At 43.5% G+C, this 25703-nt stretch overlaps 1 protein-coding gene across 4 annotated transcripts in view; it reads left to right on the forward strand.

Moving 5' to 3' along the window:
- Nucleotides 1–25703, forward strand: part of GARRE1 (granule associated Rac and RHOG effector 1) — an 80150-nt gene that overhangs the window by 19920 nt on the left and 34527 nt on the right. For all 4 annotated transcript variants that reach the window (XM_088027565.1, XM_088027566.1, XM_028123515.1 and 1 more), the window contains one exon: nt 9068–10359. In XM_088027565.1, the coding sequence (XP_087883691.1) occupies nt 9865–10359 (495 nt within the window). In that variant the 5' untranslated portion in view covers nt 9068–9864. The remainder of the gene's footprint in view (nt 1–9067; nt 10360–25703) is intronic.

The raw sequence follows: 25703 nt of genomic DNA on the forward strand, positions 1-25703 counted from the left end.
CTTTTTGTTATGGAAATGTTCAGTCATACACAACAGTAGAGCAAATGATATGATGGGTCTCGTGTACCCATCACCCAGCTTCCAACAGTATTTTGTCAGGGGAAATGATCACTGCCATGAAGACAACTCCTTAAATGGATGTCACCACCTTTTCTGCTTATTATTTCTTGGCAAAATCCCATTTGAAAATGATAGAACTTGAATGGTATTTCAATGCCATGATATTTCCTTGACTTCAACATGATCTAGTTTTATTACAGCAAAGATCAGCACAGGAACAAACAGATCTGTTGAGAATAAGTAAAAACCAGTTTTCATCTTAAGGGGCTTGCGTGTTCTCTCTGCCCAGAGAAGAACCCCACTTGACCGTGGGACTTAAGTGGTCTTGTCAGAAGCACTTGGATACATACAGGTTTTCACTGAAGCACAGGGAGAATGGAGGGCAGGTGGTTCTTCACTGGAGCTCCAATTCCAAAACTTTATGGAATGGAAACGTTAGTGTTTTGGATATGTGTTTGACTAGGAGTGTGTTTTTCATCAGTTTCTCAAAAGAATCTGTGACCTTTCCCCTCCCATGACCTGCCACACCTCCACGGGGCAGACGTACTCACAACAAAGAACCAGGGCCTGGAGCAGTCCGCGTGAGAATCTCCCGGCTTGTGGAAAGCAACTGCGCAGACTCTCATTACCCGTAAACAGCCTCTCCTGGGTGGAATCAGAATCGCCATCACCGCCTGGTCAGAACTTTGCAATACGTGGTGAGGCTGGGCTGTGAGCCATGGCTGAGCTGATGCTTACCCAGTATTCCTTATGGTCCCCTACCTTTCCCGGCCTCTCTTGTCGTTGGTACCATGTGACTAAGTCTGGTCAGAGGGAAGTGATGTGTGTCGCTTCCAGTGGGAAGCAGTCAAGAGTAGGTGTGAGTTTCTGAGGTGCCTGGGAGACCCAAGTTCCCATGTCATGTCACAAGTTGAAGACAGGCTGCCAGACCCACACTGAACTGCATGCAAGCAAGAGAGAAGTCCGTGAGGTTGGACCACTTGTTTCATGGGACCATCCCCCTCATCTGTAAATTGAAGGGCTGAAATTAGATGATCCTGATGGGCCTTTTTGGCACTGACACTTCTAGATTCTGTTAGCAGCACTTAAATACAGCTTTCTAATGAAGAGGGAACAGAAGACTAAGGCTGGCATTAAAGGTGTCCCTGGGAGACTTGGTCCTTATTTTATGTACCTTTTGCTGTTAAACGAGAAGTCACGTAAGGAAAATGGCAATGAAAGATGAAATATTTTTAAAAAATAATAGCTTTATTGAGATACAGTTTTATATACCACATGTGTTTTAGTACATTCAGAATTGTGCAACCATTACCAATATCTAGCTTCAGAACTCTTGTCATCACCCCAAAAAGAAACCCTGTACCCATTAGCAGTGACTCCCCATTCTACAGATGTTCTTTCTGTCTCTGGATTTGCCTGTTCTGACATGCCATATCAGTGGGATCATATAATATGTGGCTTCTTGTGTCTGGCTTCTTTAACTTAGCACAGTGTTTTCAAGGTTCATCCGTTTTAGTTTGTATCAGTACTTCATTTTTTTGCATGTGTATGATATATACACATACACCTCATCTGTTCATCAGTGGGTAGACATTTGGATTGTTTGTGTTTTTTGGCTACTAAGAATAATGCTTCTGTGAACATTTATGTACAGGTTTTATGTGGACATACATTTTTCCTTTCTGTTGAGTATGTACATAGGAATGGAATTCCTGGGTCATGTGGTGACACTATATGTAACACTTTGAGGAACTGCCAAACTGTTTTCCAAAAGTGCTATCCCCTTTTACAATCCTCCTAGCAAGTTATGAGGGTCCCAGTTTCTCCACATCCTCACCGACACTTGTTACTGTCGTTTTGTTTGAAGTGATTATTTTTGATGAAGCAGCTATATGCAATCCAAGCATTGAAGAGATTTGAATACATATTTTAGCTTGTTACGTGATTCTTTTAGCAGCTGTAATATCCGTTGGCATATCTATAAAAATTGTCACCGTGAGCTTAGCACGAAAACAAGAAGTTTAATGACTAATAACATAATCCTTACCCAACTTGTTTATCTTTTAGAAAAATTATTTTTATTTAAAAAATATGTTACGGGGCTCCTGGGTGGTTCAGTCAGTTAAGCATCTGCCTTCCGCTCAGGTCATGATCCTAGGGTCCTGGGATCGAGCCCCGCATCAGTCTCCCTGCTCCGCGGGAAGCCTGCTTCTCCCTCTCCCTCTCCCCATGCCTGTGTTCCTGCTCTCGCTGTGTCTCTCTCTGTCAAATAAATAAATAAAATCTTTAAAAAATAAAAAGATTCTCTTTGACTTTAGGCAACTTGATTATAATTTGTGTTTATCCTACTTGGAGTTTGTTGAGCTTCATGGATGTGTAGATTCATATTTTTCATCAAATTTGAGAAGTTTTTAGCCCTTATTTCTTCAAATATTCTTTCTGTACCTTTTTAAAAATTTTTTATTTTATTTAAATTGGACTAATTAACATATAATGTATTATTAGTTTCAGAGGTAGAGTTCATTGATTGTGCCTTTCTCTCCTCTCTTTATGGGAATCACATTATATGCCTGATGGTGCCCTGCAGGTCTCTGAGGCTCATTTCTTTTTTCTTCATTCTTTCTTTGAGCTCCTTAAACTGAATAATCTTGATTTATGTTCAGGTTTGCTGACTCCTGCTCAAATCTGCAATTGAACCACTTAGTGTATTTTTTTTTTAAGATTTATTTATTTGACAGAGACACAGCGAGAGAGGGAACACAAGAATATCAGTTATATCTTTCAACTCCAGAATTTCTTTTTGGATCTATTTTTTTAAATACACCTTTTATCTTTTATTAGTATTCTGTATTAACTGAGACAGCACTGTCATACTTTCCTTTAGTTCTTTACATCTGCTACATATGTTACATATGTTCTTTCAACATATTTTTAAGTAGCTGATTTTAAGTCTTTGTCTAGTAAATCCAACTTAGGAATCGTTTCTGTTGTTTGTTTTCCTGTGTATGGGCCATACTTTCTTGTTTCTTTGCATGTCTTGTAAATTTTACTGAAAATTGAACATTTTAAATGATATAACGGGGGTGGGGCACCTGGGTGGCTCAGTCGTTAAGGGTCTGCCTTCGGCTCAGGTCATGATCCCAGGGTCATGGGATCGAGTCCCACATTGGGCTCCCTGCTCGGCAGGAAGCCTGCTTCTCCCTCTCCCACTCCCCCTGGTTGTGTTCCCTCTCTCGCTGTCTCTCTCTCTGTCAAATAAGTAAATAAAACCTTTTTAAAAAAATGATATAATGGGGGAACTCTGGAAAGCAGATTTGCTCCCCTTTCCAAGTGAACTCCATGTCCGTTCAAATAGAGAAGTGGGATCTTCCAGGGAACCACCAGATAGGTCAAATAATGATAATTTCCTGGGAATGAAGCTTTGAAGGAGCTCTAGCCAAGTTCTCCCTCTGGTGGCCACCTGCCTTCTGGTTTTCACTGCAAATGCTGCTGTTAGTTTTCAAGACTACTGCAGAGTTAGAGAACAGGGAATGGAACTAGGTCAAGTTAAAATGCTTGCAAAGCTCACTCTTCTTACTGAAATTCAGCTGTTTTTCTAGAATATTCCCCCAAATTGTTGCAAGTCTGCTAATTTCCAGAGTTTGGGAAAAAGTTGTTTCTGACTATTTTTGCCAGTTTTCTTACTGTTTTTATGGAGAAGAGAATTTTTTGAGGCCTTTATTCTGCCATTTTTGATGACATCATTCCCCTCCCCTTCCTTTTCAGGTTTTTATTTTCATGAATCTCTTGCTCTCTTCCTAATAGTGAAATTGCAGTTTAGATTAGGTCTGAATCTTAGAGTTTGCCAAGCCTTTAATCTAGGACTTTTTCTTACACCCCAAGTTAGTCATGTAAGCACATACATTTCAGAGTAGTGCAGTGCACATATTCTTGGCCCCACTGCTTTATTGTAAAGAAGGAAGGAGATTTAAGTGAGACTGGCCATTCAGTAATCTCTGTCTTGCTCCCTCTCAGGTCCCCTTTCCCCCCACCCTCAGTGCCATTCCTCTTGGAGTGACAGTTTCCCTACCCAAGCTTCCCTCCTTTCTGTGCTAGTTAACTCTTGGTTTTTTCCTTTAATTTTTTTTACTGAAGAATAATGTAGGAAAGTACACAAATCATACTAACAATGTTTGATTTTTTTTTTTTTTTACCTCCAAGTAAACATGCAGGTAATTACCACCCTGGTTAGTCAAGAGCTACCCACAATGCTGCAGATCTGCCCAGTAATCGTGGGTCATTTTTCAGAAGTAGCATATCAGACCTTTGTTCATCTATTCTAAGTAAACATTTCTGGAGGCCAGTAGTATATATGTTTTCCTATTTCTCTCTTTTTTTATTGATACATAATACACATGCCGTAAAATTTACCATTTTGGGGCTCCTGGGTGGCTCAGTCAGTTAACCATCTGCCTTTGGCTCGGGTCATGATCCCAGGGTCCTGGGCTCCCTTCTTTGCAGGGGGTCTGCTTCTCCCTCTCCCTCTGCCCCCCCCACTTATGTGTTTGCTCGCTCTTTCAAATTGATAAAATCTTTTTTAAAAATTTACCATTTTAAAGTGTGAATTCAGTGGGTTTTAGTGTATTAACGAAATTGCATGACCATCACCACCATCTAGTTGCAGAACATCCTTATCACCCCAAGAAGAAACCCTGTGTTAATTAGCAGTCATTCCCCATTCCCTTCCTCTCCTCAACTCCTGGCAATCATTAATCTGCTTTTATCTGACTCTGTGGAATTGCTTTATCTGAAGGTTTGATGTCAATGGAATCTCACATTATATGGCCTTCTGTGTCTGGCTTCTTTCACTTACCATATATTTTCAAGGTTCATCCACAGTGTAGCATTAATCAGTACTTGATTCCTTTTTATGGCTGAATAATGCTGTATGGCTATACCACATTTTGTTTATCCATTTAGCAGTTGATAGACATTTGGGTTGTTTCCATTTTTTGGCTATTATGAATAATACTGTGGACATTCATGTGCAAGTTTTTCATTTATGATTTTATTTAGTTGTCATGTGCAAGTTTTTATATGAACTTATGTTTTCAGGTTTCTTGGGTACATACTTAGGAGTGGAATTTTGGGGTCATATGGCAACTCTCTTGAACATTTTGAGGAACTGCCAAATTGATTTTCACAGTGGCTGCATCATTTTACATTCCAGCAATGTGTGAGAGTTCCAGTTTCTCCACATTGTTGCCCACATTTATTTTGTTGTTGTTGTTTTTATTGCAGCCATCCTCGCATGTGTGAAATGGTTTTGCTTTGTATTTTTTTCTATTTTAAATGATTTTATTTATTCATTTGAGACACAGAGATACAGAGAGAGAGAAAGGAAAGCATGAGCAGGGAGAGAGGCAGAGGGAGAGGGAGAAGCAGGCTCCTTGCTGAGCCAGGAGCCTGATGTAAGGCTCGATCCCAGGACCCTGGGATCATGACCTGAGCCAAAGGCAGTCGCTTAACCATCTGAGCCACCCAGGCGCCTCTGCTTTGTATTTTCTTGATGACCAGCCATGTTGCACATCTTTTCATTTGCTTTTAAGATTTATTTATTTATTTTAGAGGGAGAGAGAGTGTGCAAGCAGGGGAGGGGCAGAGAGAGGGAAAGGAAGAGAATCTTAAGCAGACTCCCCGCTGAGCATAGAGCCTGACACAGGGCTCAATCTCAAGACCCTGAGATCATGACCTGAGACGAAACCAAGAGTCAGACACTTAGCCGACTGAGCCACCCAGGTGCCCCTTAATTAGGTTATTTTGTTGAATTGAATTTGTATATTCTGGATACTAGAACAGTTGTATGATTTTCGAATGTATTGAGAGAGAGCATGCGTACATGCACTGGCAGGGGGAGGGGCAGAGGGAGAGAGAGAGACTCTCAAGCAGGCTCCCTGCTGAGTGCAAAGCCCAGCGCAGGGCTCAATCCCAGGGCTCTGAGATCATGACCTGAGCCAAAACCAAGAGTCCCATGCTTAACTGACAGAGCCACTTGGGTACCCCAGGTTTTCAAATATTTTTGTCCATACTGTGGGTTGTCCTTTCACCTTGATAGTGACCTTTGATGCACAAACATTTTTAACTTTTTTTTACATTTTTAATTTTTTTTTTAAGATTTTATTTATTTATTTGACAGAGACACAGTGAGAGAGGGAACACAAGCAGGGGGAGTGGGAGAGGGAGAAGCAGGCTTCCCACAGAGCAAGGAGCCCGATGCGGGGCTCGATCCCAGGACCCTGGGATCATGACCTGAGCCGAAGGCAGAGGCTTAACGACTGAGCCACCCAGGTGTCCCCATTTTTAATTTTTTTTAAAGATTGTATTTATTTGAGAGAGAGAGAGAAAGAGCATGAGTAGAGAGAGAGGGGCAGAGGGACAAGCAGACTCCTGCTGAGTATGGAGCCCACCACAGGGCTCCATCCCAGGACCGTGAGATCATGACCTGAGCTGAAGTCAGACGCCCAAGCAACTGAGCCACCCAGAAATCCCAAAACATTTTTAATTATGATGAAGTTCAACTTACCTTTTTTTTTTTTTTAAAGATTTTATTTATTTGTCAGAGAGACCACAAGCAGGGGGAACGGCAGGTAGAGGGAGAAGCAGGTTCCCTGCTTAGCAGGGAGCCCGATCTGGGACTCAATCCAGGGACCCTGGGATCATGACCAGAGCCAAAGGCAGATGCTTAACCGACTGAGCCACACAGGCGTCCCACCTATTTTTTTATTGTTTGTACTTTAGATGCCATAGCTAAGAAACCATTGCCTAATCCAAGATCACAAAGATTTCCACCTGTGTTTTCTTCTGAGTCTTACAGTTTGAGTTCTTACTTTTAGGTCTGATTCATTTTGAGTTAATTTTTGCATATGATATAGGTGGGGGTCCACATTCTTTCTTTTGCACGTGGATATCTAGTTCTTCCAGCACCATTTTTGAAAAACTATTCTTTACCCACTGAGTGACTTTGGCATCTTTGTCTAAAATCAGTTGACCATAATTGTATGGTTTTTCCTGGACTCTCATTTCTATTCCATTGATTTATTTACCTTTCCTGATGCCAGTACTCTGCTGATTATTATAGCTTTGTAGTAGGTTTTCAAATCAGGAGGTGTGAATCCTCCAACATGTTTTTTTTTCCCAATATATGTTTTGGCCTTCACGGGTCCCTTGCATTCCCATATGAATTTTAGGATCAGCTTGCCCATTTCTATAAAAAAAAGGTGGTTCAGATTTTGATTTTGAATTTGTAGGTGAATTTGGTGACGTAGTATATTTTTAAGCATTATAAGCTTCATTCAAATAAATTTTAGAAACATGTAAAGTGAAAAAAGTATAATGTTATGATGCCTTCTTTAAAAGTAGGTAAGTAGATGGGTCTTCCTTGGCCTTCTGGGACCAACTAACAGAGCAGTGGGGGTGGATTCTCAGGGCCAGAGGCAGTGGTGTGCAACACAGAAGGAAGAAATGCTCCTCAGGACTGCTCAAGATGCTCCCTCTAGCTGGCTCAAGGCAATGGTTTTCTTTCACATACTTCACAGTTTCTGTATGAACAACATTCCTGTTGAGGACGTCTGTTGTACATCATAATTTGTAAAGCTACACTGATTACAAAGGAGCATTTGGGTAGGGATAGATAAGATTTCTTTATTGTCATAAATTTGAAAAAAGACCTGTTGGGAACAGATTTCTTACAAGTAGTCATTTGATATGTTGTTTCTCGAAAAGTTTTTGAGTCAAGATCCCCTTGACTTGGAGCTGCAGACGGCCAGTTTAGTTGCATTTACCTGCTATAGCTGAGTTAGGGTTCCTTCACTTCCAGAGTACGTGTTTCTGCCTCTCATCTCCTGCTCTTTTAAGCCCCCTACCTTCCTGGGTTCCTTGTGCGATTGATGGGAGAGCCATGGTAGTCGGCCATGATGAGGGACAAAGTGTGACTTGTATTTTTTTTAATCAACCGAAAAGGAAGATGGAAAGAAAGAAAACCTAGTTATCAATAAGTAGGCCAAACTATGTCAAGATATCACGTGGTTTGAAGTTCAGTGTAGACTAAATATAACACTCAGTAAAATAGACCTGAACTCGTGTTATGTTTGAGAGAACGGAGAGTGCAGGCAAATGGGAACCCCGACAGTAGCTCTGTGAGAAGAATCCCACTACTCCACTGTTGGAGGTATCAGAAACTATTACCGCACATGTCCAGACGTTGCTCTTTGAACCTCTCCAGAGCCAGGGGTTCTACAGGAGCTACCCCCGGGGTAAGAATGGGCACACCCTGCCAGGCTTCTCTTTGAACATCCAGAGGGAACCCGGGAGAGGGTGAGGAGAATCCTGTCTGCAGACCCTCTGTCAGCCACTCACCACTCTAGGCTCTGTCGGTGTGCTGCACTTTGGCCGAGCTGGGACTCCTGAGCAGACCCCATGCCATGCTGCTTCAGGGCCTTGCTGTCTGTCGTGGTCCTTTGACCTGGTGAACCCCACCCATCCCTTTTGCACTTGTCAAAACCTATCCTACGGTTGAGGCCTCCCTCAAAGTAACATTTCCTTTATCACAACCTTCCCAATTTCTCCCACTCTGTTCCAGTCCCCCTTCAAGTGTTGGGAGTGCTGTGGTTGTGACAGCCCTCCCCACAATCTGGGTACTCTCCTGATCCTCTTGCGGATTTATGAGCTCTTTGAGGAGGAATCAAGGGTATGCCTGAACACAAGTTCAGGCCCCATTAACCTCAGCTTTGGAGTGGTTGGTGCGGAATCAAACTTTTTTGGTTGCACTATTTTTATACAGCTTGAGGAATTTTCTAGTAGTCATGTCATCATTGAACTCTCACTGTCACACCTGCTTTGGTAAGGTTATATATGATGTTTTACTGCAAGCCCGCCTTTGTGGTTTGTAGAATTTCAGGAGTTAATGTTTCAGAATTACTCATCATCCTGTAACTTTCCTAACTTTATCTTATTTCCCCCCCCCTCACAGGAAATGACTTAGAGGCCTTACAAATACATCTGTGCATTCTTGCTTCAGACTTTACAATTGAGGGCCAACCCAGTCTTGGAAGCACCTCTCATTACTGTTACAAGGAAACTGCTACCTCAGCAAACAGAAGGAAAGGAGGAGAAGACTTATAATAACAAATGCCATTTTTAAGAAAAACACTTGTTTTCAGAAAACATTAAAGGAAACTTGGAAATTTTTCGCATTGAGAATAAGATTTGCAGGTGAATGGATTTGGCAGGCGGGCTCTGTCAAACCTCCGCAGCAGTTTGACCTTCCTTCCTAAGGACTTAGTGTGAAGTAACTGTACTGCTTTTTAAATCGCTGTTGATCAGCTTGTGGGTTTTTGGGTTCTAATTTTTCTGGTATATTGAAGATACGTTATATTACATTATATTACATTTTTTTAAAGTTAAGTTATTTTTCTGCCATTGTAAATACAAGTATAGAAATATTCTTGCAAAGCAATGATAGGTAAACATTTTTCTCCACAAGCATATCTTTTTATTAAGAGAGTGGAATGCTAACAGTTCTTATACGGCATTTTGGACACACTTTTATTTTTTTGTCAGAGGTCCCGCCTACCCTGAAAATATTACTTACATAAACCCATCGTTCTCCCATCGACATTGGATCACACGGTCACCTGCCTCATGGAAATGCCTTTTTCAAAACTTAGATTTGCAGAACTCCACTATTTTTATACCTAGCTACAGTTTCGGGGGAAAGAAGAGGAATCCGAACCCTGCCCTGCCCACTGGGACAGCTCCCCCTCCCGCATGTATTGCTGCAGCGCCCAGGACAGTAAAATGGACTACAAGCGGCGCTTCCTGCTTGGCGGGTCCAAGCAGAAGGTGCAGCAGCACCAGCAGTACCCGATGCCCGAGCTGGGCCGAGCACTGAGTGCTCCCCTGGCGTCGACGGCCCCCGCGGCCCCCCTGGGCAGTCTGACTGCTGCAGGCGGCTGCCACCATGCCATGCCCCACTCCACGCCCATCGCCGACATCCAGCAGGGCATCTCCAAGTACCTGGATGCCCTCAATGTCTTCTGCCGGGCCAGCACCTTCCTCACAGATCTCTTCAGCACTGTGTTCAGGAACTCTCACTACTCCAAGGCCGCCATGCAGCTTAAAGATGTGCAGGAGCACGTCATGGAAGCAGCCAGTCGGCTGACTTCAGCCATAAAGCCCGAGATCGCCAAGATGCTGATGGAACTTAGTGCCGGGGCCGCCAACTTTACAGACCAGAAGGAGTTCAGCCTCCAGGACATTGAGGTAGGGTATCTTCTGTGTCATACTTGGGTAGGAAAATGTGTCCCAGAGGTAAGTGAGAGTGTCGTCTTTGTGGTTTCCCAAATTACTGTAATCGTGATCTCCATCTTCTTTCTGTTGATACTCTGTCCTTGTAAAAAATTGGTGCACGTTGGGGCGCCTGGGTGGCTCAGTCGGTTAAGCATCCGCCTTCAGCTCGGGTCATGATCCTGGGGTCCTGGGATCGAGCCCCACGTCCAGCTCCCTGCTCAGCGGAAAGCCTGCTTCTCCCTCTCCCTCTGCCTGCCACTCTGCCTACTTGTGCTCTCTGTCTCTCTGTCAAATAAATAAAATCCTTAAAAATAAAAAATTAAAAAAAAAATTGGTGCCCACCACGTTCTGAATTGCTTTCGTTTCAAATTAAATAGCTTCAAAGACTGTGAAACAAACCAGCAAATCGGCCCATATTTTATGTTCTTTGTATTTTGAAGTTGAAACTTAATTTCCAAATAACATCCTGCTAAAAGTACCTGGTGGGGATTGAGGTTTCTAAATATGATTATGAACTGTATTTGTGAATTGTCATTCTGTAGAACCATTGGTTTAATGTAGAAAGTTCACCCATGTTTACAGGATAAATTATTTTTCCAGTTCTACATTCATAGTTCCCATTTGGTTGTGTTTGATTCTGACTCAGTACATTTCTTAGAGTCTTTGATAATCAAAGTGAAATATTCTCCCTCTTTCAGGGCTCTAGGTTAGAATGTAAGGTTAGAATACAGTTTTCATTCAGAATAAAGATGACCTTTTTCCTTCCTTCATTTAGGAAATCATTTATTCAACTGATCTGCCAGATTAGTGTCACTGGTATAACTGCTAAATTTTAAAAATTACTGTTATCTGCTCAGAGAGTTCTTCTGAGTTTGATGTCTTGAGTCCTTGTACATTTTAGCAGCACATCAGAGGTTAGGTTCTTGGATGCTAGGAGAGAGAATGTCCCTTTCCCATCCTGGGGGTGAATTTGATTTTAGGAAATCACATCTTCTGAGCCAACTCTGATGGTTGGGGTAGCTAAACAAGCTAATTTATACTAGGCTATTAAGTAATATGACTAATTTCTATCGTGTTTAAAAGTGATTTTGAGCGGGCGCCTGGGTGGCTCAGTTGGTTAAGCAACTGCCTTCGGCTCAGGTCATGATCCTGGAGTCCCGGGATCAAGTCCCACATCGGGCTCCCTGCTCAGCAGGGAGTCTGCTTCTCCCTCTGACCCTCTTCCCTCTTGTGCTCTCTGGCTCTCATTCTCTCTCTCTGTCAAATAAATAAATAAAATCTTTAAAAATAAAGTGATTTTGAGGGGCGCCTGGGTGGCTCAGTCGTTGGGCATCTGCCTTCGGCTCAGGTCATGATGCCAGGGTCCTGGGATGGAGCTCTGCGGGAGGCCTGTTTCTCCCTCTCCCTCTCCCCCTGCTTATGTTCCCTCTCTCGCTGTGTCTCTCTCTGTCAAAAAAATAATTAAAATCTTTATAAAAAAAGTGATTTTGAAGACGTTTCCAAGAGAGTTTAGAGCTATATTTGAGAGGCATCTGGTTGGTTCAGTCAGCAGAGCATGCAGTTCTCCATCCCAAGGTCATGAGTTCAAGCCCCACTTTGGGCATGGAGCCTACAAAAAAAAAAGAAGAAGAAGAAAAGTACTGTACTTGAAAAGACACAGTATTATGGTGTAAATTGGGGATCATCAGACTTTTTCTGTATAGAGCAAATAGTAAATTCTAGGAATTGTGGACCACGTGGTCTCTGTCACATCTTTTTTTTTTTTAATAACCCTTTAAAAATGTAAAAACCAGTCTTACCTTGTGGACCTGTCTGTTGAACTGGATTTGGCCTACGGGCTGTCGTTTGCTGAACCTGCTGGTATAAATGTATAATAGCCTCCTTGGGTCATTCTGTTTTGAATCTATCCCAAGTATATTTTAAATTTCTGATTATTTCTATGATCACATTTTTTTTAAGATTCTATTTATTTATTTATTTGAGAAAGTGAGAAAGAGAGAGAGCGCACATGAGAGGGGGGAGGGTCAGAGGGAGAAGCAGACTCCCCGCTGAGCAGGGAGCCTGATGCGGGACTCGATCCCAGGACTCCAGGATCATGGAGCTGAAGGCAGTTGCCGAACCAACTGAGCCACCCGGGCGCCCTATGATCACATTTTATATTCAGGGAAATTACCGTTTTGAAGTGTTTTTAAAATAGCTTGTGATAGTTTAAAGTATTTTTTGAGTTAACACATGTAAAGCATACATAAAGCTTTTTTTTTTTTAAATAGACTTCTCAAAAGAAATTCAAAGGGTGAGGGCGCCTGGGTGGCTCAGATGGTTAAGTGTCTGCCTTCGGCTCAGGTCATGATCCCAGGGTCCTGGGATCGAGTACCACATCGGGCTCCCTGCTCCTTGGGAGCCTACTTCTCCCTCTGCCTCTCTCTCTCTCTCTCTCTCTCTCTCTCTCTCTCTCTCATGAATAAATAAATAAATAGATAAAAAGAAATTCAAAGGGTGAAACGTAAAAGTGCTGACTTACTCTCCCATCCTGTTCCGTTTCCCAGAACTGGCTGCCGTTAGCTGGCCGGCGTGTGCCTTCCCAGACTGGTGTCTGGATACCTGCATGCGCATGCACAAATGGACTGCTTTAGCTTTTGTTTGTCCCACAGAAAGAACCGTGTGCCTGCTCGCTATTTTGCAGAGATGTGGCAAGAGAGCAGTTAGGGTCTCTGCCCTCTCAGAAAGGGTTATACCATATTAGACCCAGCCTGTTACAGCTCCTTCCTGTCGTGATATCAGCACTTTTAGCTTGATTTAAAATTTCAGGCAAGGCGCACCTGGGTGGCTCGGTCTTTAAGCGGCTGCCTTCGGCTCAGGTCATGATCCCAGAGTCCTTGGGATCGAGCCCCGCATCGGGCTCCCTGCTCCTCTGGAAGCCTGCTTCTCCCTTTCCCACTCCCCCTGCTTGTGTTCCCTCTCTCGCTGTGTCTCTCTCTGTCAAATAAATAAATAAATCTTTAAAAAATTTTAAAAATTAAAAAAAATAAAATTTCAGGAAAGAATGGTTTGAAAAATAAGGTCGAATGCTTTTATTTTAACCTGAACATCACTGAGCTCTTTTTCAGTCTATGCCTCCAGGTGCTGGTGGAGATAGAGCTGGACATGCATGGCCCTTTGCCTTCCAGCCCTGCCTGGCAAGCGCTCTCATTCCCCAGGTCAGGACCACTAGAGCAGGATGAACCAACCCTGAGGACTGGGGGTTTAGGAAGCCACTGGGCTGAAGTTGCACCTCTCTTGGCCCTTCTGCTTTCTTAAGACCAGCATGGGCCACTTGAGCCGAGAAGGAGAAATATTTCTAATTGTTGCGGTTTGGAATTTTGACTTGGCTTTTGCCATTGAAATGCGATTAGGAGAGCTGGAATACTACCATGTTTTTGTACATAATAGGCTAAACTGGCTTTGGAGGCTAGACTGGAAACTTAGTGCTGTTGGTGGGTTTTAGAATCTATGGGTGTATTCTGAGTTTAAACAGTTGACTTATAAGTAAATTCTAAAATGTGATTGCCAAGTGTTGGCCTGCAGACTTAACATTTTACCTTTTCCACAGAGCAGTATTTATTGTTCCTGGAACTTAAGTGCTTCCCTGGGCCAATAAGGGTCTCACTCTCAGAATATTCACCAGTTCAGATGGAAAGACTGGGTATTTGGGTTTTTTCCTGTTGGTCTTTTTAGGGTTTTATCAGAAGGGTCCTGAGAGGCTTTTTAACATTCATCCTTGAGACCTAACGATGCTGAACTCGACTGGCTAGGTACGGACCTCTTCTGAGGAGCTTAGTCCAGGACTGTGAGTGAGGAAAAACCTGAACTCATTGTTCCAATGCTTGACCCTTTTTCTTTTTTTAAGATTTTATTTATTTATTAGAGAAAGAGAGAAGGAGCAGAGGGGAGGGGCAGAGGGAGAGGGAGAAGCAGACTCCCTGCTGAGCAGGGAGCCCCACACGGGGCTCAACCCTGAGCCAAAGGCAAACACTTAACCAGCTGAGCCACCCAAGTGCCTCTCAAATGCTTGACCTTTTTTTTTTTTTAAGGTTTTATTTATTTATTGGACAGAGAGACAAAGCGAGAGAAGGAACACAAGCAGGGGGAGTGGGAGAGGGGAGAAGCAGGCTCCCCGCTGAGCAGGGAGCCCGATGCGGGGCTTGATCCCAGGACTCTGGGATCATGACCTGAGCCTAAGGCAGACGCTTAATGACTGAGCCACCAGGTGCCCCTTGACCATTTTAAACCTAAGAGAAAGCACTGATCCCACTGGCCCACCCCTGAGGGGGGGCCAGAGATGTTTCTCATGTTCCATTACTATAGCCAGGTTTGGGGGGATATGTTCATTGATCCGGTGCCTATCTCTAGGAACTCCGGTTGCTCACTCTGTGCTCTGGGGCAGGCAGGGTGTTATGTGGGTCCTGTCTTGTCTGTACTTTTCAGTGACTTTGCCCTTACCCTTGTGCTTCACCCTCACAATCTCACTGTTAAAATAAAAATCTCACTTGGCAAATGAGCTGTGACCATGGTGTTTCACTAGGTAATGGGCACCTATGACACTGTTAGGGGGCATAGAGTCAGAAGATCTGGTTTTAGAAAATGACTCTGCTTCTTTCCATCTGTACGGCCTTGAGCAAAGCTCCCAACATCTCTAATCCTCACTTTACCCATCTATAAGATGGAATTATCGGGGCTCCTGGCTGTCTCAGTTGGAAGAGCGTGAGACTCTTGATCTCGGGATTGTGGGTTCAAGCCCCATGTTGGGTGTAGATATTACTCAAAGAAAGTCTTTAAGAAATAAAATAAAAATAAAATAAAGTGGAATTGCCACCCACCATTCAGAGTTCTCATGATAATCTGATGTGGTTAGTGTGTCTGAAAGGCTGTACCCAGTTAGTTGCCATCATCATTCTTATTGCTTCCAACATGGCTTAAAAGGTGCTGAGAGGGGCGCCTGGGTGGCTCAGTCGTTAGGCGTCTGCCTTCGGCTCAGGTCCTGGGATCAAGCCCCACATCGGGCTCCCTGCTCCACGGGAAGCCTGCTTCTCCCTCTCCCACTCCCCCTGCTTGTGTTCCCTCTCTCACTGTGTCTCTGTCAAATAAATAAATAAAATATTTTTTTTTAAAGATTTTATTTATTTATTCATGAGAGACAGAGAGAGAGAGAGAGAGAGAGAGAAGCAGAGGGAGAAGCAGGCTCCCAAGGAGCAGGGAGCCCGATGCGGGACTCGATCCCAGGACCCTGGGATCATGACCTGAGCTGAAGGCAGACGCTTAACCATCTAAGCCACCCAGGCGCCCTAAATAAAATATTTTTTAAAAAATGTGCTTTGAGCCCTTCACTGAAGTGCAGAGCACAATTATGTACAAACCCAACATCAGAAATGTTGGGCAAGTTATTTATTTATTTTTTAAGCGAGACAGCCTGAGGCAGGGCTCAGTCTCACGACCCTGAGATCATGACCTCAGCTGAAATCAAGAGTCAGATGTCTAACCGACTGAGCCACCCAGGCACTCCAGCAAGTTATTCCTCTAACTGAAACCCTTTTAGGTGGAAAGAGTTGCCACTCCCAGAACATTTGCTCTGTTCATTTCTTTCCTGGTTCTTGAAGTAGGCGCCTCCCTTATAAGGCAGCCGCAGTACTACCGCCCAGTGTAGCAACTAAGAGGGCCTTTTCATCATAAAAGCCCAAGGGGACCTCTTCTACCAATAGTCATTGCTGTTTGCCTTGTGCCTAGAATGGGACATTGGGGTAGGGGGTGGGGTATCCAGCAAATACCCTTGCAGTAACCAAGAACCTTTGAATAAGCCAGGTGACAGTTTAGGTAGGATTTTTCCTCCTTTGGATTTATAGAAAACATATAGGGGCACCTGGGTGGTGCAGTCGGTGAATGTCTGTATCTTGGTTTCTGCTCAGGTCATGATCTCAGGGTCCTGGGATCAAGCCCTGCATCAGTCTCCACTCTCAGCATGGAGTCAACTGGAGATTCTCCCTCTCCCTCGGCCCTTGCCACTCATGAGCTCGCTCTCTCACTCTCTCTTTCTCAAATAAATAAATATTAAAAAAAATACATAGTTTACATTGTATATGAAGTGGGATTTTGTCAAAATAAGAAATGTGATCGTAATTAAGTGCTTCATGGGAATTCGTTTGTATGTCTCAAACTATCAGTCCAGCCAAATGTGAATTCAGGAAAGCTATGGTTTCCCGTGCTGCATTTGTTCTTTATACAAAGCTTTGAATATCCCACCCACACATTTTTTAGAAATAGACCGCAAGGGACCTGATATCTGTCTTTTCTCTTAGTCTAGGAGCATCTCCACTGGTGGTCGTTAGGATTGTGTTAATTCCAGTGTTCCTGTAAAATGCCAGGCTACCTAAATTGAGTGGCTGATTTCTCTTAGATTTTTATCTACCTCAGTATCATTTGTCAGAGAAATCTGTTATCCTTTGTAAATTAAACCATGTAGTTCATATTAAAGCAGTATAGACAGCCCTATAATGTGGTTTTCTATTCATTAGAAAGTCACAAATGTCCACCTCTTTTTACAAGCATCTGTCACTTGTCTTAGAATTCTTTTTCAGTGGAAATGTAAGTAAAAGAATCAAATTGACTTGTGATTGACTCCTTCGTTCCACAGATATTTGTTGCACACTTTATTTGTACCAGGTACCGTTCTACACACAAAGGATATGGTAGTGAACAAGATAGAAATTCTTCCCTTCAGGGAGTTAAAAGGGGACTGCAATCTCAGATAAGAGGGTTTGAAAAGGCATCACTAAGGTGACATTTGAGTTGTTAAAAAACAAAATTCAACTGAGTAAATTTTAAAGATTTTATTGGCTCTGTTCAATTATTCATGAGTTGGGCAGCATCCCATCTAGCAGACGGAGAGGAGTTCCAAAGAGTTGTTCAGAATAAAAGGCCTTTATAGGCAGAAGGGAGCAGGAAAAGAAAGTTTCGAGCAGAGTGGATTTGTTCAGTCAAGGCCACCTTCCTATAGGAGACAGAAGGGGTCTCTCCGGTGAATTACCTCACCAGGTCATTCCAGAGTGACAGGTTACAGGTTTCATTCCTGGGAGAGGCTGAAATTGCAGTCGGTTAAGTGTTAAGGCTTGGTTTGCTGATGTAGGGCTTAGCACAAGTGACTCCATCTGGGGCTCCTTGTTTCTTTTTTTTTTTTTTTTAAGATTTTATTTATTTATTTGAGAGAGAGAATGAGAGAGAGAGAGCACATGAGAGGGGGGGAGGGTCAGAGGGAGAAGCAGACTCCCCGCTGAGCGGGGAGCCTGATACGGGACTCGATCCTGGGACTCCAGGATCATGACCTGAGTCGAAGGCAGTTGCTTAACCAACTGAGCCACCCAGGCGCCCATCCTTGTTTCTTTTTTTGAATAAAGAGCTGAAGCAGGTGAAGGACTAAACCCTGTTGATAACCGGGAACAGAGGATTCTGGACAGGGGAAACAGCTACTGCGGAATTTCTGAGGCAGGATGAACCTGAGTGGAGAGCAGAGGGAACCTATTGTGGCCGAAACAGCAAAAGGGTGGGGTCAGCCTTTGAAGGGAAGGTGGAGGGTGGGCAGCTGGACAGGATCCTTGTGCAGTGAGTGAGCGGTGCTGTCACTTCTCCTCTGGCCTCCACCCCTTGACTGTTCCAGGGCTCTGGTCTCCCGCTGGGGCCTCAGGGTTGGGAGGGTGTGGCCCTCTGGGCAGGTGCTGTGCATTCCAGAAGCCCAGGGCAGCTCTAGGGATCCCATGACTTGTAGTTCTTTAAGGGGACTATATTTTATATCTTCTGACGAATTTAGTTGCCTTCCAAGTATCATCACCTTGTAAATGGGCAGGCAGACCTTAAATCAAATCTTTATGTAATTGAACCTTGGCTTTTAGTTTGATGTACTGACAAATGTCTTTTGTGTACTGTGTGATTACCTGTGAATCTGTTTGAAATAATTCATTTGTGAGTACTCAGTGACTCTTAAGAACCTTAATTCATAAGAACCAAATAATAATGTATTTTGGGTAGATATATGCCAGAAATACTGTAGAGCAACAGTAATGGAAAGTATTAGGGACTGGCTTCAAAATATGATTTTCATTAACCTGAATGGAATTAAATTTGAATGTTCCTTTTTTTTTTTTTTTTTTTTTGCCTAAAGGTAAAATTCAGTGTTACTTCTCTCTTTCTTTTCTTGTTTTGACTAGTTGATCTTCCATAATAGATTGTGGAGTAAATATTTCCTAACTGTATGTGCCAAATGAAAATCCAAATTGCTGCTATTAATCAGAAACTGAAAAAAGCTTATATAGTTCTGGTTTTCAGGCTGTTGTTAATTTCTAGCCACTCTTTTTGGCTTATTCTTTTATTGAGGTGCCTCTTCTATTATCTAAATTGTCTTCAGATTTTAGCCTTTAGAAGAACCTATAATTAATTTAAGCAGTTGGAATTTGAGTGATTTTGTGAAGTTCATTGTGGAACAACAAGATGTACTGTCTCTTGAGCCCATTCTGTGTGGGTGGAAGCCATTGGGGCCAGAGGGCATCTGCCCTTCTGGAGGCACTGGATCCTTTGATTTTGATTGGCCAAGACACACTGTGCCACCACCTCATTATTCTGAAAATTGCTAATTAAAAGAAAAATAAGGAATTAAGCAAATTTCCATCTTCTCTAGTACAATTGTTTTTCAGGGTAACCAAATAGCCCTAATGGATGGGGCAAGTTTCTTCTTTTTAGAAGAATCTCAGTATTCTTCTGTGTAAAAGGGATGATACAATTAGGAAAATCACCATTTTGCACACCATAATGAATTAACTGACTCAGGCAAGTAGTCAACAATGGAGGATAAAACCAGTTGTTAAAAGGTCATTGGGGAACTTCCTAAGGGAAAGATCAGGCCTTTCCCACCCAAATCTATTGGTCCACCTCAACATCACTGAAAATGAGACAGCCAGTTAGTTGATCATGAATCCTAAGAACCACAAAGTACCCCCATAGTATGTTCTTGTACTTCTCATACTTCTTCCCTCTCGCCAGGGTAGGAGGGGACCTGAAATAATCTCATCAGTCCTCTAGAACGAATTCCCAGTCTACATAAAATATGGGGTATAGTGGAGCAAATTATATAACACCACAAGGAAGCCATTAGACAAATCAGAATGTAGCATATTCTATAGGCAGTTGACCGGATTTGTTTAATAACAAAGTCAAGTAGCATAAGAGGAGAAAAAAAAAAAGATGTAGAAGGCATCTAAAAACAGAGTTAAGAGATATGACAACCAGGGGCACCTGGCTGGCTCAGTCGGAAGAGAATGCAACTCGATTTCAAGGTCAGGAGTTCAAGCCCTACGTTGGGTGTAGAGATTGCTTTAAAAAATAAATATTTTATATATATGAAGAGATATGACAGCCAAATAAGTTGAGCTTTTTGGGGTTGAAATTCAAACAAGTACATTTTAAAAGATAACTTGGGAAGTTTGAACATATACTAGGTCTTGGTTAATTGGGATTTTGCTTCAAAACATTCCAGCAAAAACAGGTGGTGGTGGGGAGAAGGGTAAAAAAAAACCATGGCAAAATGTTGGTGGTTATTGAAGCTTTTTGATGGGTATGTGAGGATTTGTTATACTCTCCTTTTGTGTTTGTTTGGATATTTTCCAAGTTTAAAAAAAGGGAGTGAGAAACTTATGTTAGGAGTAGTGTATGAGGAATATCCCGTAAATGATTCCGTTCCGTGGAGGATTTGTGCATATGAAGTGGTCTTGTAACAGAAATGGGAGTGTTTAGGAAGACTCTTCTGTTTTCTGTCTACTCACAAAATAGTCCACTTCTGGTACTTCTGATCACTAAATGTGTGGTGGGGAGTTTCCCATGCCAAGCAGTTGTGAGTCGGTTTTGACATTATTTCCCTGAAGCTAGCATCAGACCCCACAGTTTAAGGGCTCAGTCCCACAGGAGTGTCCTCCTCCCCTTTAGACACCAGTCGCAAGGCCAGGGTGTTGTTACCCATACTTCTTACCAACTGGCTGTAAAGCAGAGGTTCTCACGCCCCCCACCATGGGTTCCATTAATTTGCTAGAGCAACTCAAAACTCAGAAAAACATTTTACTTACTGAATTATAAAAGGATCTAACTCAGGAACATCTAGGTGAAAGAGATGCACAGGGCCAGGTATATGGGAAGGGGTGGCACTTCCATGTCCTCTCTGGATACACCACCGTCCTAGCACCTCCAAATGTTCACCCACCCAGAAGCTCTCTGAACCCTCCTTTGGGCTTTCTCAAGGCCTCAATCTGTGGCTATGATTGATTCAATCATTGGCCATTGGTGATTGATTCGACCTCTAACCTCTCCCGTTCCCAAAGGGGTGGGGCTGAAAGTTCCAAACCTCTAATCAGTGGTTGGTTCCCCTGACAACCAGCCCCCATTCTTAGGGGCTTTTCAGAAGTCACCTCATTAACATAAACTCAGGTATAGTTCGTAGAGGCTTGTTATGAATAACAAAGCACATTTTATCTCCCTTATCACCCAGAAAATTCCAACGGTTTTAGGAGCTATGTGCCGGGAACCTTGGAAGAAGACCAAAATAGACATTTCTTGCTGTAAATCACAGTATCACAGAGTGTATTATTGAATAAGTTGTAGTGATGAAAAGAAAAGCAGGTACTTTTCAGAAAAATGAAGAAAATAAAAGTGAATCAAGGAAGAAAATGAGAACAGAGAACCCACCCCATCCCCTGGGCAGGACCCCAATAGCAGGTAGGAGTCAGGTGTGCTCCTAATTTTGGTGACCAAAATGGCAAGGTTGCTTTCCTTTAGGAGGAGAAGATTTAAAATTTCATTGTTGCTAAAAAGGTTTGAGTGAACATAAGGGAAATACTAGGTTTGGTGGGTGAATTAGAAGGAGACAGAAACAGAAGAGTTCATGGAGTATAATTTTACATAGAACTAGCTTTCCTGAATTATTCTTTATTCTAAATGTTTATGGTTGCTGGTCGGCTTGTGAGATCTCACAGGATTGGATAGCAGCCTGTTTTGGCAGCCTCCCTCATCTTTATAAATCAGGATTCTGAATGTGCGTGAAATGACATTTGCCAGCAGTGCTGGGACCCGCATAGACAGGGCTTGTGTCTCCTGCCCCTCCGCTGCCTCACGCCGGTGCGGTCTCTGAGCAGAGGGGCTGGCTTGCCCTGTCCATTCCTCCATGAGACTGCATTTCCTGGCCCTCTCGCTAATGCTGACCTATCCAGAGCCAGGAAAGTAGAAATAGCCTGGTGTGAAGGAACCCCCGTGAGTCCCTGCTCACTCCAGGACCCCTCCTGAGGCCTCACCAGCCCCTGGAGAAGGCCTCAGTGCCCTGGTCTGCTTTCCTCTTCACCTGGCTGCTGCCGCCCACCCTCTGGAAGAAAATACACAGGAGCTGGCTGCGAGCGGGCAGAGATGAGTGAAGGCAGTCAGAAGTGCTCTAGGTTGGGGGCGCCTGGGTGGCTCAGTCGTTGGGCATCTGCCTTCGGCTCAGGTCATGGTCCCGGGCTCCCTGCTCAGCGGGAAGCCTGCTTCTCCCTCTCCCACTCCTTCTGCTTGTGTTCCCTCTTTTGCTGTGTCTCTCTCTGTCAAAAAAATAAATAAAATCTTAAAAAAAAAAGTGCTCTATGCCTTTTGGGCGAGACATAAATGTGTAGACTGAAACATGAGGTGTGATGCTGTGGGTGCAGGTGGAGAATAGCCTCAAGCCTGACTGCCGGTTGGTTCAGTGTTCTCACGCTCCACTCACCCTGACAGGACCCAGCCCCCTACCCCAGAACTTCCTACCCAGGCCTGAAGAGGTTAGGGCAGGGTAGAGAACCAGGTAGGCCCTGGTAAGTATTTAGGTTTTATAGAGAATGAAATGGGATTTTTATGGGGTGCCTGGGTGGCTCAGTCGGTTAAGCATCTGCCTCCAGCTCAGGTCATAATCTCAGGGTCCTGGAATCGAGCCCCACATCGGGCTCCTTGCTCAGCGGGGAGCCTGCTTCTCCCTCTGCCTGCCGCTCCCCCTGCTTGTGTGCTCTCTCTCTCTGACAAATAAATAAAATCTTTAAAAGAAAATTCTTAAGTAATTTCTATTTCAGTAGCTATAATGAATGAAATAATATTTTAAAGTTTTTTTTTCTATGATATGGAAACACTCTTGATTTTGTCTCCTTCCATGTGACTGAATACAGTCATTCTGATGTTTCAATTAGTTTACTTGGGGTTTTTTTGGCATATGTAGTCATGCCATCTGCATATATCTCTTCCCTTCCAATAGTTATATATCTTGTTGTGCTGACCATCATTTTTTTTAAAGATTTTATTTATTCATCTGTGAATGCTTGACCGACTGAGTCACCCAGGTGTCCCCATAATTTTTTTTTTAAGATCTATTTATTTATTTGAGAGAGAGAGCACATGAGCTGGGGGAAGGGCAGAGGGAGAGGGAGAAGGAGAGAAGCAAACTCCCTGCTGAGTGCAGAGCATGGATCCCAACACTGGGTGGGGCTCCATCTCAGGACCCTGAGATCATGACCTGAGCCGAAGGCAGATGCTTAACCGACTGAGCCAGCCAGGTGCCCCGATAAGTTTTAATATATAAAATAATCAGCTTTAAGAGTGAACATCCTCGAGGCGCCTGGGTGGCTCAGTTGTTGAGCGTCTGCCTTCGGGTCAGGTCATGATCCCAGGGTCCTAGGATCGAGCCCCGTGTCGGGCTCCCTGCTCCGTGGGAAGCCTGCTTCTCCCTCTCCTACTCCCCCTGCTTAAAAAATAAAAAAAGAGCATCCTTGTTTTGGTCCTTATTTTAATGGGAATGCATTGGATATATTACTGTTGGTTATTGATTTTAACAATTAACTTTTCTTATACATGGTGCATGCTTATGGTAAAAATTCAAACATTTCTGAATGACCTAAGTCTCCTTCAAAAATACTGACTCTCCCTTCCAACTCCATGCCATTGCCAGATATAACTACTGTTGTCTTATGTATCTTTTGTAGGTAGTAGCAAATAGATATGCACACAGAAACATATAGAGAAAATACATCTTTTTATTCCCTTATGCATATCTCTAAACAGCATACCCATTAATTACATACTGGCTCTTAGTTTGAAAGAATAAGCATACAGTTCCAAGCCATAACAAATGTTATACCTGATTGTTCATTCATGGATGAGTGTTGCTTACAGGAAAGCCTTGCATGGTTTACAGACTTCCTTTCTGAACAGTAGTTGTGATCTCCCCTATGCCTATTGGTAGTGTCACTCTCAAAGTCACCTCAAGGTTTGCAGCTGGTGTCTGCGGCAAGCTGGTTGCTGAAGAGCTGTCCAGGGAAAGAAAGCAGAAAGAGTTTGGGGGGGAAGAATCCAATGTCATTTGCACAAAGGTACTGGCATTTTTGATGCCCTGCCCTCAGCCCTGTAGTCACCATGTTGCTCCTGGCTTGGCTTGGCACTTTTTTTTTTTTTTTTTTTAAGATTTATTCACTTAAGAGAGAGTGTGTGTGTGTGAGCAGGGGTAGAGGCAGAGGGAGAGGGAAAGAGAATCCTCAAACAGACCCTGCACTGAGTGCAGAGCCTGATGTGGGGCTAGATCCCAGGACCCCAAGATCATGACCTGAGCTGAAATCAAGAGTTGGACACTCAACAGACTGAGCTGCCCAGGCACCCTTTGGCTTGGCACTTTTACGTGGAGGGTAGCAACTGCTTTCTTCTCTTCTTTCACAAATACATAGGAGGGATTGTCTACTATGCACCAGGCACAGAGAACGCAACAGAGAGCAAAACAAAGACCCTACCCTCATCCAGCTTAGCTCCTAGGTGGGAAGATAGACAGAAGAATAAATAGCACATGCAAAGGTAATGTCAGGTAGTGGGAGGTGCTGCAAAGAGAGACGAAGAAGGATGGGGGGGAGAGAGAGGTAGAGGAGAGGCCGAGGAGGGGACATTTGAGCGAAGACCATCAGACCGTATGAATTCCAAGGGCCAATATGCTCCAGAGGGAGTAGTGTGGTTCATTCACCAGTGGGTCAGGATAGGCTCTCCCTCAGAGGACACTTGGCAGTGTCTAGAAGTATTTTTGATTGTCACAAAAATGACATCTCCCATTTTTTTCCATGCTAGGGGTAGGGTAAGAGACGTCTTACTCATTGAGAAGAACTTGACTGTTACCCCAGAGGGCCCAGAGTGGTTTGAAGGAGCAGGTTTGAACTTGCGTGCTAGGGAGTCAGAGTTTCACTGACTCACTGTATATTTTAGGAACAAATTTTTGCCATCTTTTAAGACCTCAGTTTTCCTCTCTGCTTCTGACCAATATCCCATTCTTCCTGTCCCGCACATATACACGCATGGTGGGATGGTGTTTCTGAGAGAAGCATGGAACATTAGGCAACCAGACTCAGGCCCCAAATCCTGAAAGACATAAGTTTGCAGGGGCACAAAGCTCTTCGATTTATCTGATTTTCAATTCAAATTTATTTGGAGAAGGCGGAATCTTGGTATTTCTCTCCTCATAACCCATCAGGTTGTGTTTCAGTCCTGCAGCGGAGCAAAAGTGTGGATACTCAAAAGCTCCCCTCTGCTGCAACATTCGTGCTCTTCTGCAGCTCTTGGTCTCTCAGAAGTCACCGTAGGGGAAAGGGATTTCCCTCTGCTTTTTGCTTTAAAAAAAAAAAAAAAAAAGGTAAAGATTTGAAAATGTATTCAAAACAATATGATCTGAAAGGTTGTGGTTACTGCCCCTCCAACCAGTGCTGCTGGCATCTCCTAAGTAAAGACCAGGAATGCCACTGGTGACACACAGCCCTGCATAGGACAGCCCCCCACAACAGTGACGTTTCTGGCCCCAAATGTCAATAGCATTGATGCTGAGAAACCCTGAGGTAGTGGGAACTGGGTTATGCAAAAGACTTGAGACAGGGGCTGTGCTCAGAATTTCTGAGGAACAGCAAAAAAGCGGGGTGGCCAGAGCTGAGAGAAGGACAGGAGGTAAGTTCAGAGAATAGTCAGGGGCCAGATCATGGAGGGTATTGTAGAACAGAACAAGGACTATGGATTTTCTTCTGATGGCAGTGAAAAACCGTTGGAAGATTTTGAGCAGGCAAGTGCAATCTGGTTTCTGTTTTATAATAATCTGTTTCCTGTGTGGAAAGTAGACTCTAGGGGAGAGAGAAGATGCTGCTAGTTGCCTCCCCAAATCCAGTCTCCCCTTCTTCCTTAGCAACAAAACTCTGGGTTTGTTTGTGTTTTGTTTGGTTTTCAGGCATATTGTGCGCAGAAAA

The sequence above is a fragment of the Eumetopias jubatus genome, unplaced genomic scaffold, assembly GCF_037043125.1.
Source record: "Eumetopias jubatus isolate StellerSeaLion01/CBP00866 unplaced genomic scaffold, mEumJub1_p1.0 scaffold_10, whole genome shotgun sequence".
In the NCBI taxonomy this organism is placed as follows: domain Eukaryota; kingdom Metazoa; phylum Chordata; class Mammalia; order Carnivora; family Otariidae; genus Eumetopias; species Eumetopias jubatus.